Genomic DNA, 19,197 nt, shown 5'->3' with positions numbered 1-19,197 from the left:
ATGTAGTAGTCCAATACTTTCATTAAACAATATTCTAGCACCTCGGTGTAACCACCTTTACAGAATCTAAAGAACATTGTCAAACCATGCCTTAAATATACTCTCATAAAATAACACACCTTAATTATCCAATTAAGTAATTAAACATCTTTTTTTTTTTAATTAAAACACAAACTATTCTTTAAAGCAAACATTTCCAATCTATTTCATTATTAAGCCCCATAGGGGTTGATGTATTATATTTTAAAATATATAGAGACTCCTGTAAACTGATGTGTCCCTTAACAATTCCTCAGCCATAGTGTTGTATCTAGATCTAGATAGCAGTGTAATATTGTAGAGTATGAATTCTTGTTTAGATTATTATATATTTTAACATGATGTTATACTCTTGGGTGTTAAAGACACATACAATCAATCATATATATTTTTATGCACTGGGTAGTATATGCAGTTCTGTCTATGAAGGGTTAAGTTTGTCGTTTGTAATACTGTAGAGTATGAATTCATGTTCAGAATGTTACACATTTTTAAACATTTTACATGATGTTACTCTCTTGGGTCTCAGAGGCACACATAATTAATCATATATTTATCATGTGTTGGGTGTTATATGCAGTTTTGTTTATGAAGGGTTAAGCTTGTAGTTTTTCATTTAATTGGTTGATGGTATTTGGAACTGAAGAATGATGTAATAATTAGTCAATCAATTGTTTAAATTTGTATGTATAAGATGTTCAATATGGTGTAAAAATCATTCTCTTGAAGGCTTTTGAGACGAGGTACCAGGAAGCACCATTAAATGCTTTGGATACTACTTATGTGACTGTTACGTTTTATTTCCAGCCTAGTGGTTCTAGCTTTTGTGTTTTGCTGTTTTTTGATTTATGCAGTGTATTTTTCAAGACTAACCAGGGCTTCTTTCTCACAGTTACCTGTATGAGAGATGAAACTGCCCAGGTAGCCGACATTCTCTGTCATAGCTAATATTAATCCTGCAGCCATTATGTCTTTGTTGTCATTCCATGCTTTACTGACCAACACTTTGCATTTGTCAGGATTCATTTTGAGGCCTACTTTTCCACCTTGTTTCTCTACTGATGTCATCATTATCTGCATTCCACTCCATGTTGTATCAATTAGAGCCATGTCATCGGCAAAGTCCAAGTCACATAGGTTGTTGTCATCATCCCACTCTTATCCCACTGAGCTTCCGTGTAATGCTTTCCACATAAACCAGTCAATAACTATTGTGAATAACAAGGGAGACAGTATACATCCTTGTTGTACACCGGTGACCACCGCAAACCAGTCACTGTATTCATTATTCATCCAAACTGTGCATTTGCTCTCTTGATACAGACTCGTAAGAGTGTAATGAATTTTGGAGGAGGTGCTCCACACCTATGGTCACCCCCTCGTTAGTCAGGTCTGATCATAAGCTAAATCACCCTTAACATCCACATCCCACCCCCACCCCCCAGTAAGGAAATCTCCATAAAAAACTTCTCCAAAGCCAACTTCATGCTACCCAAGTCAGAAGTGACAAACCTCATGACACCCATGCAGACGGGAACTGAAAGTTCAACTGCTGAATCCTACACTAAGGCACTGTACAAGCACATCCACTCATGCATGAATCGTGCCATCCCAAATAGAACCAAGATGCTCTCATCCAAAAAAAGGAAGCCAATCTGGTGGTCCCCTGCCATAAACAAACTTTACAACAAAAGGAAGAAACTATTGCAGAAAAGAGGAAAATCCCAGGATGCAAAAAACGTCCTTACCAGCCTCAGTAAGAAACTGAGATACCTCATAAAATCCTCCAAAGCTAGTTACAAAAATAAAATTGCCAAAGATTCCAAAGACAACCACAAGGCATTCTATAACTATGTCAAGAATCTAAATGGCAATGGACAGATCTGCTCTGAACTAAAACAGAATGGCAATAAATATATTGACCCCAAGGATATTGCCAATATCCTGGCAGATCGATTCAGTGCCAACTTCACCCCAATCTCACCCCCTAAATGGCCCATCTCAATACCGGAAGATTGCCAAATTCCATTAATAATGGCCACACAAGTAAAAAACGCACTCTCCAAAGCTAAGAATACAGCATCCATGGGACCAGATGACATCCCGGGCTGTGTACTACATGAACTACAATATGAACTGGCACCTCACCTAAGTGTCATGTTTAATCATAGCCTCACCTCAGGTTTCATGCCCACTGAGTGGCGCAGAGCTACAGTTATCCCACTCCACAAGGGGGGATCCACCTTGGATCCCGGAAACTACTGTCCCATCAGTCTGACAAGCCTTATCTGCAAGGCCATAGAGCGTATTATCATGGAACTTATAAACAAAGACATTGGCAACCTTCAAACACTGGACCCCACCCAGTTTGGGTTTGTGAAGGGCAGATCTTGTCTCCTGAACCTGATTGACTTCTTCGAATCAGTCTCCAGAGCCATGGACAAGGGTAAGGTGGTCCACACAGCCTATCTAGACCTTGCCAAGGCCTTTGACACCACCCCCCACTCTGGAATCATAGATAAACTTACTAAGCTGGGCATTAATCCCTACGTCACCCAATGGGTTGCTAACTGGCTTACTGAAAGAATCCACACTGTAAAAGTAGCCGACTCCAAATCCTGCTCCAGACAAGTGGAGTACCTCAGGGTTCAGTCCTGGGACCGCTCTTGTTTGGCATCTACGTCTCTGAAGTACAGGCCAACACTAAGGGACTCTGGATAACAAAGTTCGCAGATGACTGCAAACTGGGAGCCATTATTGAATCCCCAAATGATGTGGATACTCTAGAAAAGGGCCTTACAGAAACAGATGCTTGGTGTCAGAGCCATGGGCTCAACCTCAATGCCAAGAAATGTATAGTTATCCCCTTTGGGAAAAAACATGCATCCGCGAATTACCATATAGGTGGCAGTACACTAAACACCGAAAGTGTGATAAGAGACTTAGGGACACAGGTGGACAGTGGTCTCACCTTCAATAACCACATCGCCGCAACAGTCAGGAAATCCTTCTATGTGGCACACCTCATCACTAAGGGCTTTTCATCCAGAAAAAAGGAGGTCATTGTCCCACTGTCTCATCCCTCATTAGACCCATTATAGAATACAATGCCCCGTTTGGTATGTACCTCTCAAGACATCTGCAACAACTGGAAAGGCCGCAGAAATACCTCACTAAAAGAATCACAGTCCTAAAGCAGATGCCCTATGCTGACCGCCTTAAAAAACTCCAGCTATATTCTGTCGCATATCGTCTACTCAGAGGTGATCTCTGCTTAACATACAAGGCCATGTCAAACCCAGAGCTGTTGGACATGCTACATTTAAAGAAATCCCAATCCCTCAGAGCCACACGCTCCAGGGATCTAAACCTTGTCATCACCATAAACAAAACATGCTGGAGGGATAGGTTCCTGACCCAGAGACTCCCCAGACTCTGGAATAGATTGCCCATTCATGTCAAGCAGAGTGCCTCTTTAGCCCTCTTCAAAAGGAACCTTGACGATTGGATGGGAGAAAGGAAATTCACCCCGGGGATCACGTTAGTTGCCCTGCTAGACAGGGGTCCAGGGAAGTAAATAGTGTGGGAAGAAATAGCCAGGGAATTGTTATGGCTAGGCTTGTATAGACCCTAGGGCTGATAGCCTAGTACCAACCTATGAACCTATGAATCCTGTATTCTGCCAAGATATGCCATAGTGATGGTCTGTGTATGTAGTCAAAGGCTTTTTTGAAATTCATAAAGATGACAATGACTGGCTTCTTCCAAGCTGTTGCCTTTTCTATAATTTGCCTTAGTACAAATATCTGGTCAGTACAGGACTGACCTGATCTAAATCCAGTCTGTTCATGTCCGAGTCTGTCATCCACTGCTCCTTCCAGTCTATTCAGTAATACACTAGTGAACATTTTGCCTGGGACTGACAACAATGCGATTCCACACTAATTCATGCAGTCTCTAAGATTTCTCTGTTTTGGTAGAGGGATGATGATGTTGTTGATGATGATGCAATTTTTTCCACTCATTAGGTATCTTTTCTTGAGCCCATATGTTGTTGACAGAGGTGTGAAATATTCCACTGAAGACTTAATAGCAACTCTGATTGTATCTGGTCTGTCCCAGTAGCTGTTTCATTCTTTAGTTTGGCTATGGCTTCCTTTACTTCAGTTTCATTAATGTCCGCCAAGTTCCCATCCATAATCAATGTTGACACTTGGCCGTCATTGCCAAAGTCATGCAGATCATCTAGTGTGAGGCAGTTTAACACAGATTCAAAATGTTTTTGCCAGCTCTTTAATTGTTCCTCTTGCATTTTTGCAGTTTTTCCATTAGTTAATCTAATGGGTGATCTGTGTATTCTTGTCCATAAGTTCTTTGGCAACACAATATAAATGCCCTGGAATTTACAATTGCTGCTGCTGTTTCTGCCCTTGTTGCCAGTTTCTCGACCCATAACCTTTTTGTCATTCTTGCACATCTTTTTTGACAATTTTATCTTCCTATTTCTATTCTTCAATCACAGTGTCTAATGACTGGCCAGTTTGGTATGCCTGCTCTCATCTTCGTTTGCAGTCATGTCATACGTCAATGGCTTTCTAAGTTTCAACTGTTATCCACACTTATTCTCTTTTACTTATAGGTTCATAGGGAGATACTAGGCTATTGGCCTGGAGGCTCTTATAAGCATAGCCAGGAATTTCACCAATATTCCCACAAAGTCAGCACCTTAAACAGCTTAATCTAATCCTAGCTACAGGCTATGTTCTGAAATCTTGGTGTTCTGCTGCAGTGATGGCCCTCCATAAGGGTGGACTGATCATGATCTTGGAAACTGCAGCCCCATCACACTTGGCGGTCTTATCTGTAAACCCATGGAGAATATAATCACCAGCTGAATAAAACACAACATGAAAAATTTGACTGGCTAGATCAACAGCAATTTAGCTTTGTAAAGGGTAGAGCATGCCTCATAAATTTTGTCAGGTTCTTTAAGAAAGTCACTTAACCAGTGGACAATGGACATCTCATTCCTATCTTGATCTGGCCAAGGTGTTTGATACCACACCATGTTATGGAACTGTAAATAAACAAATGGCCTTAAACATGTATTGTAAGATGGATAGCCAACTGGCAAATGGACAGAACATACATCCGAGGAGGTGAGGCCTCCTCAGTCAGAGAGATAGGGATCTGTGTTGAGTCCCCCATGTTTGGCATTTATTTTTCTTACCTCAAAACTGATAAAATTGATCGCTAGATAACCATATTTGCTGATAACACAAGCTGATTGTTGTTGTCAAGTCTCACAAAGATACATATAGTCTTCAAAATTAATTAATGTGAGTCAACACTTGGTGCACAGAAAAAAAGTCTTAAACTAAATGCCAAGAAATGTTGCATCATCCCTTTTGAGAAATAGCAATATGGCCCAGCCTACTGCATTGACAACATTCCATTATGAAGTAAGATAGTTCATAGGTTCTCTTATACCCAATTGTTGCTTCTGTGCTCACTTTGATGATTGTCTTGAATTGTTCACATTGCTGTTCAGTGTTGTCATCTATACTCTGTAGGGCACAGAATCAGTTTTGGACATTGATGTTTTATTTGATTTTCACATCAGGTGATGTCAACATGTCTGTGTTAAATCGAAGAGATACTGGCATTTTCTTTCAGTTCTTGAGTTTTGCTTTCATAGACACAACCATAAGATAGTAATCAGTTGCAACATCAGCTTCCCATTGTACTCTGACATCTTGAAACATACTCTCCCATCGCCAAGACATGGGAGAACACCATGTTGCCTTATGAATGTCTGTGTTCAAATACGCTGCCCCCAACTTTAAGATGATTATCACTACAGAAATATAGTGATATATAGCCATTATCATCTCAGTCATCTTTAGTGCAATACACAGATGACTCTACAGTCATCACCATAGCCATCTTTCTCTCTAAGCTCTTCTCAGCTACTCAGGCAACTTTTAACTTAGTCAAGACATGGCTCTTCAACAACCAGCTCATCCTTAACCCTAAAAAAGCAAAGCTGTTACTCTTCCTACCTAAACAATTCAACAATATTAAACCCTCCTTCTCCATAGAGTCCCTTGATAACACTCCCATTCAGGTAGAATTCAGCACTAAGCTTTTAGGTGTAACTGACGATCAGCTTAAATTTGACTTGCATGTTAATAACTGTATCAAAAAGACTCATTCAAAACTAGGGCTCCTTTACTGTAACAAGAAATTCCTTACCTCTGAAGCCAAGGTTATTCTCTCTCTTACCTACCTTCTACCCAGTCTAATGTGCAACTCTCAAATTCTCACAAATCTTAACTCAACACTCCTGGCCAAACTCAAATCTACCTACAAGGTAGCTAGATTTGCTGCCCAACAAACCTATAAATCCCATCACTGTCTCTCTCTAAAACACCTAAAATGGCTTGAATTACCCCACCAGCTTCTTCTCTCTCAGCTCCAGATCATCCATTCTATCCTATACCAGCCTTCCTACTGCCCGGCACTATCCCCTCTCATCTCCCATCATTCTCCCTGCAGACCTCTCCGAAGCTCTAACCAAGACCTACTACAAATCTACAAACCCAAGTCTAAATTTGGATGTGACATGTACAGCTATTACTCCACTATTGCTTGGAATATGCTCCCACTAGAAATCCGGACCCTTACACATCCTAAACAATTTAAGACAGCCACCAAAGAGCAATTTAAAAGTCACTGGTCCTGCCACTGCACTTCTTTCTTAAAATCCCCCACTTCACATACCTTAATCTATTGTCTGCCCTTAACTTACTCTTCTCACTAGCTCTGTCTAATCTTTCTTGACTACTCTTTCTACTGTCTTCTAAAACCTATTAAGCTAATCACATCAGAGAAACATTCTATAGTAATTGTCTTGCCTTCAGGCAACTACATTATGACAAAACTAGATTTTTGTAACCACTTAGCCCAAAAACTATATTCATCTTAATGACATATTTCTTTTTATACATCTTGAAATAGTTTTGCTATACTCCTGATTATTGACACTGTATAACATTGTATTGTTACTTAATGCCTTGTAATAATCCTGTAACATTGCTGTTTAATGCTAATTTATAACAAAACTTGTATAATATGTTGGCGCTTTTCTCCCCGGGCCTCCGCTAAAAAAGGGCTCTTCAGCTCAGTCGGACAAACCCGGTCAACAAATGTTAAATAAATAAATAAATCAATTATCTGTTCTGTTTCCTAAAGCAGCAGAGCCAGTGACATGTTCAAATCCCTCTTTATTGCTTCCGATTTCAGCACTGAAATCACCCATCACAGTTCTAAGGTCATAGATGGGAATTGAGATCATCACATCTTGTAGCTGTTCATAAAAGTCTTCCTTTACAGTATCTGTGGTGGCTTCTGTTGGTGCATAAACTTGGAGTAATGTTAGTTAAATCATTCTGCCGTTGATTGGTTCCCAAACGACTAAAGTTTTTGATGCTTCTAAGCAGTATGCCAACTCCATCCTCATGCCTATCACCACCTGAAAACAGAATGGTGATATCTTCTGAAATAATTTTACCTGATCCAGTCTATCACATTTCACTGGTTCCAACAACCAAAAGATTGTAACACTTCATCTTGTGTATGATTTGTGCCAATTTACCTGTGCTATAGGCTTTACAAACATTCCAAGTGCCGATATGTGTAATGGATTTAGCAGTCAGGATTTCCTTCATCAAGGAACTAACTTCCTTTTGGCTTTCATCAGATCCCTTCATCAAGTTGCAAGCTCTCTGGTTCAAAGACATTGCAAATGGGCTTTCTTCTGCCTTGCAGAGTTGAACTGAGTTTTGTCTTCTTGTGATTTCTGTTGCAGTACATAATTTTACCTGACAGAGTTGCAAGCACCCTGCAGAATCTGAGTACCACCTGTGTTGGCCACCCATTTTTCTGGGTTCCTGCTGAGCCTGTCCACCTCGTGTAGCACCCTAGGTGATTCTTTGGTCATATGACCTTCACCACGATGGCATAGTCCCAGCAGGCAGTCACCTACTTGGAGTGTTTACCCCTCCATCACTATGAGGTACAAGGTCAGATTTTAGAGGAGTAACTTATACTTTACAGCTAGTAATTTCACAGCAATATGTGATAGAAAGGTATGCTATATCCTCTTTTACTGCCAACCCTGTAGATACTCAAGTCAGAATCCGATTCATTTATACCGCAGAGTCATTGTGTCTATTTGTCATGAACAAAAGTAACCAGTTTGGAGACGACAGTTAAATAGTTTTGCTAAGGACAAATGTCTGAAGTAGTCAAGGAGGCTCATACACAGAGAAAAAGGTAAAGCACAAGATTTCACTACTAAATATTGTGGGACCGTTAAAAACATCATCATCAAAAGCACTTTAATTAAGTCTTGTTATTCAACTGCAGCAGTACAACATCACTTATAAAGCTTTCTGTGATAAACTGCTCTTGAACACAAAACATAGACAACATATACATTCAAACAGCCTGTGCTTGCTTTTAATTTAAGCAGCTACATGGGACTGGTACAAATTACTTTCAAGCAAGACATGGGTGTATGGCACCATACAAATTTAATGGCAGCATGCAGATACATTGTGGTTCAAAAATTATCCTTAGAATCATCTTCCTTACCTTGCTGCATTGTTCATCCCTTTTCACAAGTTTAGGATTCCGAGGTGCCACAACCTTACTTTTGAACCCTTCAGGCATTTTGAATGAAAGTGACTGTAAGGTCCCAGAAGGGACATCTTCTACTCTGCCTGTTGGCATGTTATGTTTTAATCTGTACTCATCTGAAAAGGAATCAAAATAAAAAAAAAAAATTATTTCCTATACTTACTTATTCATTTGGTGCAGTCCAGAACATGTTTCAATCCACACTAATGACACACCAATGACCACAGTTGTTACCAAAGATCAAGGATATGTAAAAAAAACATTTCTAACCACTGCTAGGACAAATGAACATTTGCCAAACAGTGTTGAAGTACAAGTTAAGTTAAGCTAGGGAAAATAGGATTAGATCACACAGTTGTAGCTATATATTTTGTAAGAAAGATGGACAGTATTCACAGTTGTTGTTATTTGTCTTTTGGCTTCTCCCGGTTAGGGGTCGCCATAGCGGAACTCCGGTCTGCTAATGATTGGCAGTAGATTTTCACGAACGCCGAGGTGCCAGCTCGACGTCCAACCTTCAGCGAAAGCATTACGTATGCCTTTCAAATGCCACCCAACCGTGGGGAGGACATGCAGACTCCACACAGAAGGCACTCCCCTGCACTCCAGCCGAGAATCGAACGGGAGAACCGGACAGCATTCACAGTATGTGATGAAATTAACTGCATCGCTGATTAATAAATCAGGTATGTGTATGTGAGGGGATGGAAACAAGTTTAAAGTCCCCTCTGATTTTCAGGTTCTATGTCAAAATTATTTATTATAAAAAAATGAAGAACGTTGACAGCAATGGCATTGCCATACTGCAGTGTAGCTATAAACTCCACTTGTCAGGTTTGATCACCCAGGGTGCACACAAACACCAAAAACAATGTACTATGTTTATCTAGGAATATCTGACTAGATTGTTGTTTTCTGGTATAGTCTTTGCAATCTAGCTCAAATGAGTTACTAGAAAGGGGAGAACATCTGAAACTGCTAAATATAAAATGTATCAGAAAGGTAAATAAGATTACCAACCGCTCAGTATATGTCAGAGCTAGCCAGTCTATATGAAGTCTAGCCTTTGTCAGTAAAGTTCAGCACATGAAGTTTTTAGCTTTATTAATTACTAATAAGTGGTGTTATTGGTCGTGTATATCACAGATGCATGGACTTCGAAACAGCGAAAAAAAAGTTGCCTGTAGAAGGCGATAGAGAAAGAACTGAGCAGGAAACAGAATAAAAGGAAAAAAACAAATGTGGCTTTCAAGAAGTTTAAAAGGCATCAAGAAAAATGGTTGGGACATAAAAGAAATGAAGGTAGTCAGCGGATATAGTCAGACAGAAATACAAAGAAACTACAAAGACATCAGTAAAGAAGAGATCTGAAGGGCCACGGCAAGGATGTAAAAGGATCTAGCTAAATGAAAAAAAAAGGAAGCAAACTATGTTCTTTAACTATCCAAGGAAATGAAGGAGGACAGGAACAGAGCTATGGAAATCAGCGCAGGACAGTAAGGAATCTATGAAAGAATGCAAGCCTCCATCTTCAAGAAAAAGTTGTCTTGCATAGGAAGGAGAGAGACAGATAACTGATGGATTAGGAAAGGGTACTCTAAGAGCTATTTGGTCTTAAGGATAATGCAAACGGACTGGCTGGGTTGGGTTCCAGGATTCAAACACTGGCTAAACTATTGAAAGGTCTGGTAATATAACTGTTTAGTTGATCCTTGCCCAGCACAGAGATTAATGAAAAATGGAAGCATGCCTCTATAGTGATCCTTCACAATATGGGATGCTACAATTAACCCATGGAACGTCTAACCAAAGAGTCGTGACCACAGCAGTATGACACAAAAAAATCATTAAAAATATGGATTAGATTAAACAAAAAAAAAAGTCAGCAGCACAGTAGAAACATGATCCTGCCAAGTTACATATGGATATCATACTTCACCAGCAGCAAGAGCTTTGATTTTCTCCTGCATCGAAGGTGTAAAAGCAAGTTTCAGGCAATAGGATAACAGAAAAAGAAAAAGATGACCCAATGGGTAGAAAGGTAGGTAGCAAAACTGAAGGCATAAAATCTAAAGAAAGGAAAGTAAGCGGTGAGAAGCCACAGAGGTCAGTCACGGGGCCTGCTCTCAACAAACCTCAAAAGTAGCACAGAAAACAAGAATAAATAAAAGGTATGTACTCATCATAACTATCCATCTGTGTTGTCCACTTTCATTCTTCCTCAATGAATGGGTTCAGATCTGACTCGGCCACTTTCTCTAGATTCTAAGATCCAACTCTCGAGCTCCTCCCTTACCCATAATGCCCATGACCACGGCGTTACCTCAGATCGAGTTTGCTGCTATTATACAGGGTCACAACAAAGTATCTCACTACTGACTTGACAGGAAAGTAATAGCTGAAAGATCTGGAGCTCAAAAAGAAAATATGGTTCCTAGCAACAATTCCGTTGGGTCTCTCTCAAAGACATGGATAGGAGGGAGGTGGGGGAAGTTGAGGAAGAATAAAAATGGACAACACAGATGCATAGATATAGTGAGACATAACATTTACATCTGATTATGTCATTTTCATTCATTCCTCAATGAATGGAGCAGAGTCCCCAACTACGGTAACCATGGGTGGCCCTCATGGAAGGATCTTCAGCAGAACCGCATAACCTAATGCAGCTCTATTTCTGGAAATGATGTCTAATTTGTAATGAGCAATAAAAAAGTGTGAGGATTAGACAATGTGGCAGCTGCACAAATGTAATCAATGGAGGGCTCTAGCCCAAAAAGCAGGTGATCTGGCTATTGACCTAGCAGAGTGTGCTTTTGGTTGTCTTGGCAAGGTTAGGTCTCTCAAGGAATAAATGTAAGAAATACAATCTGTTATCCATTTGACTAGTGTAGTTTTGGAGACTGTTTTTACCATCTTATTGCTAGAGAAGGAGACAAACAATTGATCAGTTTTCTTAAATTTTTTAGTCCTGTGTGGGTAAAAATGAAGACTATATATCTAAGAGATGATGGATATATTCTCCTTTATTGTCAAATATGGGAAAGAAAACTGGTAAATTGATCCCTTTTTTGATATTTGTTTCAGAGGCAATTTTTGGTAGAAAGAAAGGATTAGTGTATAAAGTAACTGTCTCTTTGTGAAAAATCAAATATGGTGGTTTTGAAGAGAGTGCTTGGAGTTCAGAAACAGAGAAACTTAAGATCTACTTTAGTTCATGCTTCAAAAGGTGAATGCACTAAAGTCTGTAATACCAAAGTCAGGTCCCAGTGTGGAGTGGGGTCTTTAATTGGAAGCCTAAATAAGAAGGTAGCTTTGAGAACGGCTTACATAACTTAGATGAAGCCAAAGGAGAAGCATTATTTCTGATGTGGTAGTTGGCGATGACTGCTATCTGAATTTTGATGGTGGAGAAACTTACCCCACTTTGAAAGACGGAGGCAAAGAAAAAGCAGGGAGTGGAGCAGGGAAAGGACCTAAATCTCTCTGATGAGCCCAAAAAGAAAATATCTTCCATTTACTCTTATAAATCCTCCTAGTCGAAGTTTTGTGAAATAAAAACAGAATTTGGCGAACTGGGGAGGAAAGCCTGGAATGTCTAGCCATTACTGGGACTGGAGAAACCATACAGTCAACTTGAGGACTGCATCCCTGATGTATGTGGCAGAAAATCTGGACTGTGATCCAGTGTCCAAGGAAGACAAGCTAGGTGAGAGAATAGGAAGGGAACCCACACTTTCTGAGGCCAGTAGGGGCAATGAGGATTACTTTGCTTTTCAACCGAAGGGCTTTCTGAAGAAACTTGGGTATTAGAAGCAGGGGAAGGTAAGCATAAAGGAGAGTGGAGGGCCAAACTTGGACTAGACCATCTCTTGGTCAATGTCCCTGAGGGGCAATTAGTGCAAAGAACCTGCTGCATTTATTGTTGAGGGGAGAGGCAACTAGATCACAACATGGTTGACCCCATTTGTGGAATATCTTATTTGCCACTGATTGACTGAGAGACCACTCATGAGGCATCAGGATTGTCCTGCTGAGCTTGTCCACTAAGATGTTTGATTCCCCCATAGGTGCATTGCTACAAGAAAACAAAAGGAGGATATCTCCTACTGCCAAACCCTCATTGCTTCTCGGCACATGGGATAGGATCTGGATCCCCCCCTGGTTGTTGATGTACTAGACTACAGACATGTTGTCCACTTGAACAGCAATAATTCTTAGTGGAAAAGAGCTCTGAGGGGCCTGCAACGCTAGAAGCACCACTCTCATCTCCAGGACATTTATATGCAAATTGGGCTATTATGAGGATCACTTGCCTTGAATGGTCCGTCCCGAGTAATATCCCCCCACCCCAACTGGGTGGCATCTGCAATCACTGTGGCATTCAGGGGAGGAAGAATAAATGGCACCCTTGACAAATTTCTTTGGAGTATATCCACCACAGCAGGGATTTTCTGCAAACCTGAGATAATTTTATCAGATGTTGTAAGGGATGTCAGTGAAAAGACCATTGCATTGCTAGAGTCCATTGAAGAATTCTCATATGAAGATGAGCAGTGGGTAATAAAGTTACTGCAGCAGCCATCAACTCTAGAGCTTTAAGTATCATTTTTGCTGGGGGAGAGGGGTGAGGAAGAACCTGTCTGACATGTGATTTCAAAGTAAGAATTCTGTTTAGAGGCAGGAGAGCTAGACAATTAACTGTATCTAAAAGAGCCCTTATAAACTCCAAGGTTTAAAATGGTTGAAATTGTGACTTGGCCAGACTGATTGTAATTCCCAGACAGTGGAATAACTGGAGTAAGTAGTCCCTGCCTCTTTCCAGAAGATGCCAGGTCAGTGCACTAAGGAGCCAGTCATCTAAATAGTGAAACACTCTGACTCTGGGCAGTCTTAGATGAGCTGCTAAACACAACCGAGATACTTCAGGTACAACTAACATTGGGTAAGATGGTGATCCAGGTTATATCCTCCTATAGATTCCCAACCATGTCCCTAGACTCTCACTCCATGCTACTGAGCACCCTGGAATCTATCAAGGTCCAACCCAACACTCTAATACTAGCAGACTTCAACTACCCCCCATCAACTGAGAGAATTACTCAAGCACCAATACACTAGCCCAATGCTTCCTGGAATTCATCAATTCCAATGCCCTGGACCAGGTCATTCTGACCCCCACTAGAGAAAGCAACATCCTTGACCTGGTTATTACTAACATGGGAGACTGTTGCTTTACACCAGTAGTCAATCCCTCCCTTGTCAGATCTGACCATAAACTAATCACCATGGAAATCCACATCTCACCCACACCCGCCGCAAAGGTAACCACCTTGAAAAACTTCTCCAAAGCTGACTTTGGGCTCCTAAAAACAGAAGTGGCTAACTTCACGGCACCCATGCCAATGGAAAACAGCTGCATGACTGCCAAATCATACACCAATGCACTGTACGAACACATACATAAATGCATGGGACTAGCCATACCCAACAGAACTAAGACGCTCTCCTCCAAAAAAAGGAAGCCTGTCTGGTGGTCCCCTGCCATTAATAAACTCTCCAACAGAAGGAAGAAACTCCTGCAGAAAAAGATGAAGTCCCAAGACTGGAAAAACTCCCTTATTAGCCTCAGCAAAAAAGAGAGATCCCTTATCAAATTCTCTAAAGCCAGCTATGATGGCAGAATTGCGGCAGACAATAAAAACAATCACAATGCCTTCTATAGTTATATCAAGAACCTCCACGGCAATACCCAGATTTTCTCCAAGTTATTGCACAATGGTGCCTCCTATACTGAGCCAACTGATATTGCCAACATACTGTCAGACAGATCCAGTGCCAATTTTACCCTCTCTCTCCCCCTAAGGAACCAATTACAATACCAAAAGAATGCCAGGCACCCAGCATTATTGCAGCACAGGTTAAAGATGCACTGTTCTAGGCCAAGAATACAGCTTCCATGTGACCCGATAATATCCCTGGCTGTGTTTTACATGAGAACTGGCACCACATCTGTGTGCCCTGTTCAGTCACAGCTGCATCTCAGGCTTTGTCCCTACCAAATAGCGCACTGCTACAGTCACCCCTTTCCATAAAGGGGGAGCAATTACAAACCCTGAGAATTGCTTCCACATTAGCTTGAGGAGTCTGATATGTAAAGCTATGGCGCACATCATCATGAACCTGATTAATAAAGATATCAGAAATCTCCAACTCTAGACCCCAGGTAATTTGGCTTTATAAAAGGGAGATCATGCCTGCTCCACCTGGTTGACTTCTTTGAGTCAGTCACCAGGGCTGTAGATGAAGGTAAGGCAGTGCAAACAGCCTACCTCAATCTGGCCAAGGCCTTTGATACCATTCCTCACTCAGGAATTATTGATAAACTCACCAAACTAGGCATCAACCCCTGTATCACTAGGTGGGTTCCAAATTGGCTCACAGATAGAACACACAATGCGAAAGTAGTAGACTCCAAGTCAGACTGCCGACCAGTCATGAGTGGAGTCCCACATGGATCAGTCCTGGGTCCTCTCCTGTTCGACATCTACTTCTCAGAAGACCAGACCAACACAAAGCGACTCTGGGTAAATAAGTTTGCCGATGACTGCAAGCTGGGAGCCATTATTAACTCCCCAATTGATGCAGACATCCTACAGAAAGGCCTCACTGAGACCAATGACTGGTGTTGAAACCATGGCCTTAAGCTTAACGCCAAGAAATGTGTCGTCATCCCCTTTGGTAAAAACTCAGTTCCCACTAATTACCACATCGATGGGAGCCCACTGAACACTGAAGGCATTATAAGAAATCTGGGGATGCAGGTTGACAACAACCTCTCCTTCAACCACTACATTGCCACTGTGATCAGAAAGTCCTTCTGTGTGGCACATCTCATTACCAAGGGTTTGCATCCATGAAGAAAGAGGTCATCATCTCTCTCTACTCTTCCCTCATTAGACCAATAATTGAGCATAATGTCCCATTTTGCATGTACTTCACTAGACATCTGCAACAGCTGGAGAGGCCACAGAAGTACCTCATGAAGAGGATTGCATTAAACACATGCCCTACAAGGACAGACTCAAAAGACTCCAGCTATTCTCTGTCTCCTATCGCCTACTTAGAGGCGAGCTTCATTTGGCTTACAAAGCCATGTCTGACCCAACTCTGTTAGAAATGCTACATCTAAAGAAATCACAATCCCTCTGCACCACACGCTCCAGGGACCTCAACCTCATTATCACAATCAACAGAACATGCTGGAGGGACAGGTTCCTCATCCTGAGACTGCCCATGCTCTGGAATAGACTTACCATACATGTTAACCAGGGCACCTCGCTGTCCCTCTTCAAGAGAAATCTTGATGAGTGGATGGGTAACACAAAGTTCAGAACCAAACACAAAAGCACGTAGAAGGCACAAACCACACAGGAACAGAATTGATCCAGGAGCAGAAAACAGCAACACTGTAGTGAATATCCAAAGATAAAGCGCTTTTGTACAAGTACTTCATCAGAATCACAACACTAAACACATCCAGCACTTTTAAATACCCCACACTTAAAACCCTAACCAATGAAAATAACAAATACATTAACCCATACTATGACTGTTAAAGTGATGTGAAATATGACCCAGCAAACACTAGAGCCTCACAATGCATTTGAACATTTGATGTTAATAACATAAATTAATAAATTTATATCAAAACTAATTCAAATGCATAAAATTCATAAAAATGATTTTCGTAAAAGTAAACAAATAACATATGTATATATTAAAACAGGTTGATAGCCTAAGACATATATGTGGAATCATACTACATATGATTTCAACTTTAAAATGCTAGCTATAGGAGGTATTTTCATTCAAACCCGGTGGGGGGAAGTAGCATTGAGCCTCAGTTGCCACCTCAGCTCCTTGGTTTCTAACAGATCTTTCCAGGGTCCCCCCAAGGTCCCTTTGTAAACGTTCCAAAACAAAGAAGCTGAAGCTGTGGTCCTTATGCTCACTAATGTGCTTGGCCAATGCATTTTTTTTATATCTCTCTTCCTGATGTCCAATCCATGATCATACATACGCTCCTTGAACTTTCTCTTCGTTTTCCCCACATAGAAACACTCACATTTTGAGTATCTGGCCCCACCGAGTTACAATTACTGTGAATCATTGAAAAAATATTAAAATGATTCACTGTGACACAATCTCCTTCAAAGACCATTTTGCACTGGGCACAATTGCCACACCCATAAGTTCAGAAAAATTAAAACAAACTGAAATAGATAAAACAAAATCCACGTCAGCAGAACCAGCAGCAAAAAGTCCAATGTCAAGTGTTTTATTAACATCCACTTTTCGTTCAAAAAAACTGAACTTCTCCAGACAGACATCAAAAGGTAGCAAATGTAAAAAAACTCCTTAAATACACAATTAACAACACATGATACATTTGAATGGACCAACCAACTGGTTGAAACTCACTGACATCAATGTGTGGGAAAAAGCTGATCTCAAAACTTCTTAAAGTACTACTGCATACAACAGTCAAATCCATGGAAAATGTGTTTTAAAAACAAAACAAAGTGGAAATATGTATGAACATAATATTTAAAATGTTTAAAACCAAAAAACGTAGTATATAAAACCTTTTTAATGACAAAAGGTAAAAAGTAAAAAATAATAAGTGAAAAGTACTCATAATAACATTACCTCTGCATGCTTCTAAGTTTCAAAATGCAAGCTAAACTTACTCTGTCATTGAGACCTGGAAGTCTATAAGAACAGAGTTTCAGCTGCCAAATCACTTCTAGACGCTCTAATAATAGTTGAAAAGAACCCCCCCTGATGTCAAAGGAAACCTGTCCCAACACCCTAAAAGTAAAACTATGCTGAGGGTGGTCATTAACATGTTTCGCCAAAGCATTTTCACACTTGTTTTTCCTAATACAGTATAAATGCTCATAGATTCTTTCATTAAAACCTCTGTCAGTCTTGCCCACATAAAATGCTGGGCAAGACTGGCAGCAAGCCAAATAAACAACCGATCGAGATTTACAGTTGAATCTACCAACAGTGGAGAAAGAAGAAAGTTGACACTTCTATCTCTTTCATCACCAATTACAGTGCTGAGATTCACCTAATTAAGGAGGTGGTTGTCAAGAACTGGAGTATTTTCTTGTGTGATGATGCCTTACAAGCTAATTTTGGCACTTTGCCTGGGTTTATATATAGGAGGGGTGACAACCTCAAACAGATATTAGAAACAAAAAAGGACACTCGTGTTAGAACACAGGGCACTTCCAAATGTGAGAGTTGCAACGTGTGTAGGCATATTGCCACTGGTTCGAGCTTTAAAATTGCTGGGTCTTCTTTCTCCACTGTTGGTAGATTCAACTGTAAATCTCGATCGGTTGTTTATTTGGCTTGCTGCCTGTCTTGCCCAGCATTTTTTGTGGGCAAGACTGACAGAGGTTTTAATGAAAGAATCTATGAGCATTTATACTGTATTGGGAAAAACAAGTGTGAAAATGCTTTGGCGAAACATGTTAATGACCACCCTCAGCATAGTTTTACTTTTAGGGTGTTAGGACAGGTTTCCTTTGACATCAGGGGGGGTCCTTTTCAACTATTATTAGAGCCTAGAAGTGATTTGGCAGCTGAAACTCTGTTCTTATAGACTTCCAGGTCTCAATGACAGAGTAAGTTTAGCTTGCATTTTGAAACTTAGAAGCATGCAGAGGTAATGTTATTATGAGTACTTTTCACTTATTATTTTTTACTTTTTACCTTTTGTCATTAAAAAAGGTTTTATATACTACGTTTTTTGGTTTTAAACATTTTAAATATTATGTTCATACATATTTCCACTTTGTTTTGTTTTTAAAACACATTTTCCATGGATTTGACTGTTGTATGCAGTAGTACTTTAAGAAGTTTTGAGATCAGCTTTTTCCCACACATTGATGTCAGTGAGTTTCAACCAGTTGGTTGGTCCATTCAAATGTATCATGTCTTGTTAATTGTGTATTTAAGGAGTTTTTTTACATTTGCTACCTTTTGATGTCTGTCTGAAGAAGTTCAGTTTTTTTGAATGAAAAGTGGATGTTAATAAAAACACTTAACATTGGACTTTTTGCTGCTGGTTCTGCTGACGTGGATTTTGTTTTATCTACACCCATAAGTTCCCCATTTTTTGTTTGTAAACTCCAATCCATGGTCAAAAGTGCCCTGCTCCAAATGATTCTTAAAGGTTTTTTCTCTCCTAAATATAATTTGGGGTTTTTGGTTAGCCACCATGCATACATCCGTCTAGCCCGTATGGTTTCAAGTTGGGAAACCTTTAACAAGGAATGTGAGAAAATGGAACATATGTTTTCTAGCAGAGGGTACCCTACTGAGATGGTCACAAAGATGTGTAGGGATATAACAGTCAGAAGGCAAATGGGAGAGATT

At 40.3% G+C, this 19,197-nt stretch overlaps 1 protein-coding gene across 1 annotated transcript in view; it reads right to left on the bottom strand.

Annotated features, from left to right (window-relative positions):
• Positions 1-8,852, bottom strand: part of HYDIN (HYDIN axonemal central pair apparatus protein) — a 6,673,197-nt gene extending 6,664,345 nt beyond the window's left edge. The window contains exon 1 of the mRNA XM_044079523.1: positions 8,698-8,852. Coding sequence (XP_043935458.1) covers positions 8,698-8,835 — 138 coding nt within the window. The 5' untranslated portion in view covers positions 8,836-8,852. The remainder of the gene's footprint in view (positions 1-8,697) is intronic.
• Positions 8,853-19,197: the final 10,345 nt, after the last annotated feature.

The sequence above is a fragment of the Protopterus annectens genome, chromosome 8.part0 (assembly GCF_019279795.1).
Source record: "Protopterus annectens isolate FY-2018-M chromosome 8.part0, PAN1.0, whole genome shotgun sequence".
NCBI lineage: Eukaryota > Metazoa > Chordata > Ceratodontiformes > Protopteridae > Protopterus > Protopterus annectens.
The sequence above is the reverse complement of the archived record's forward strand: the minus strand, read 5'-3'. Positions and strand labels throughout refer to the sequence as shown.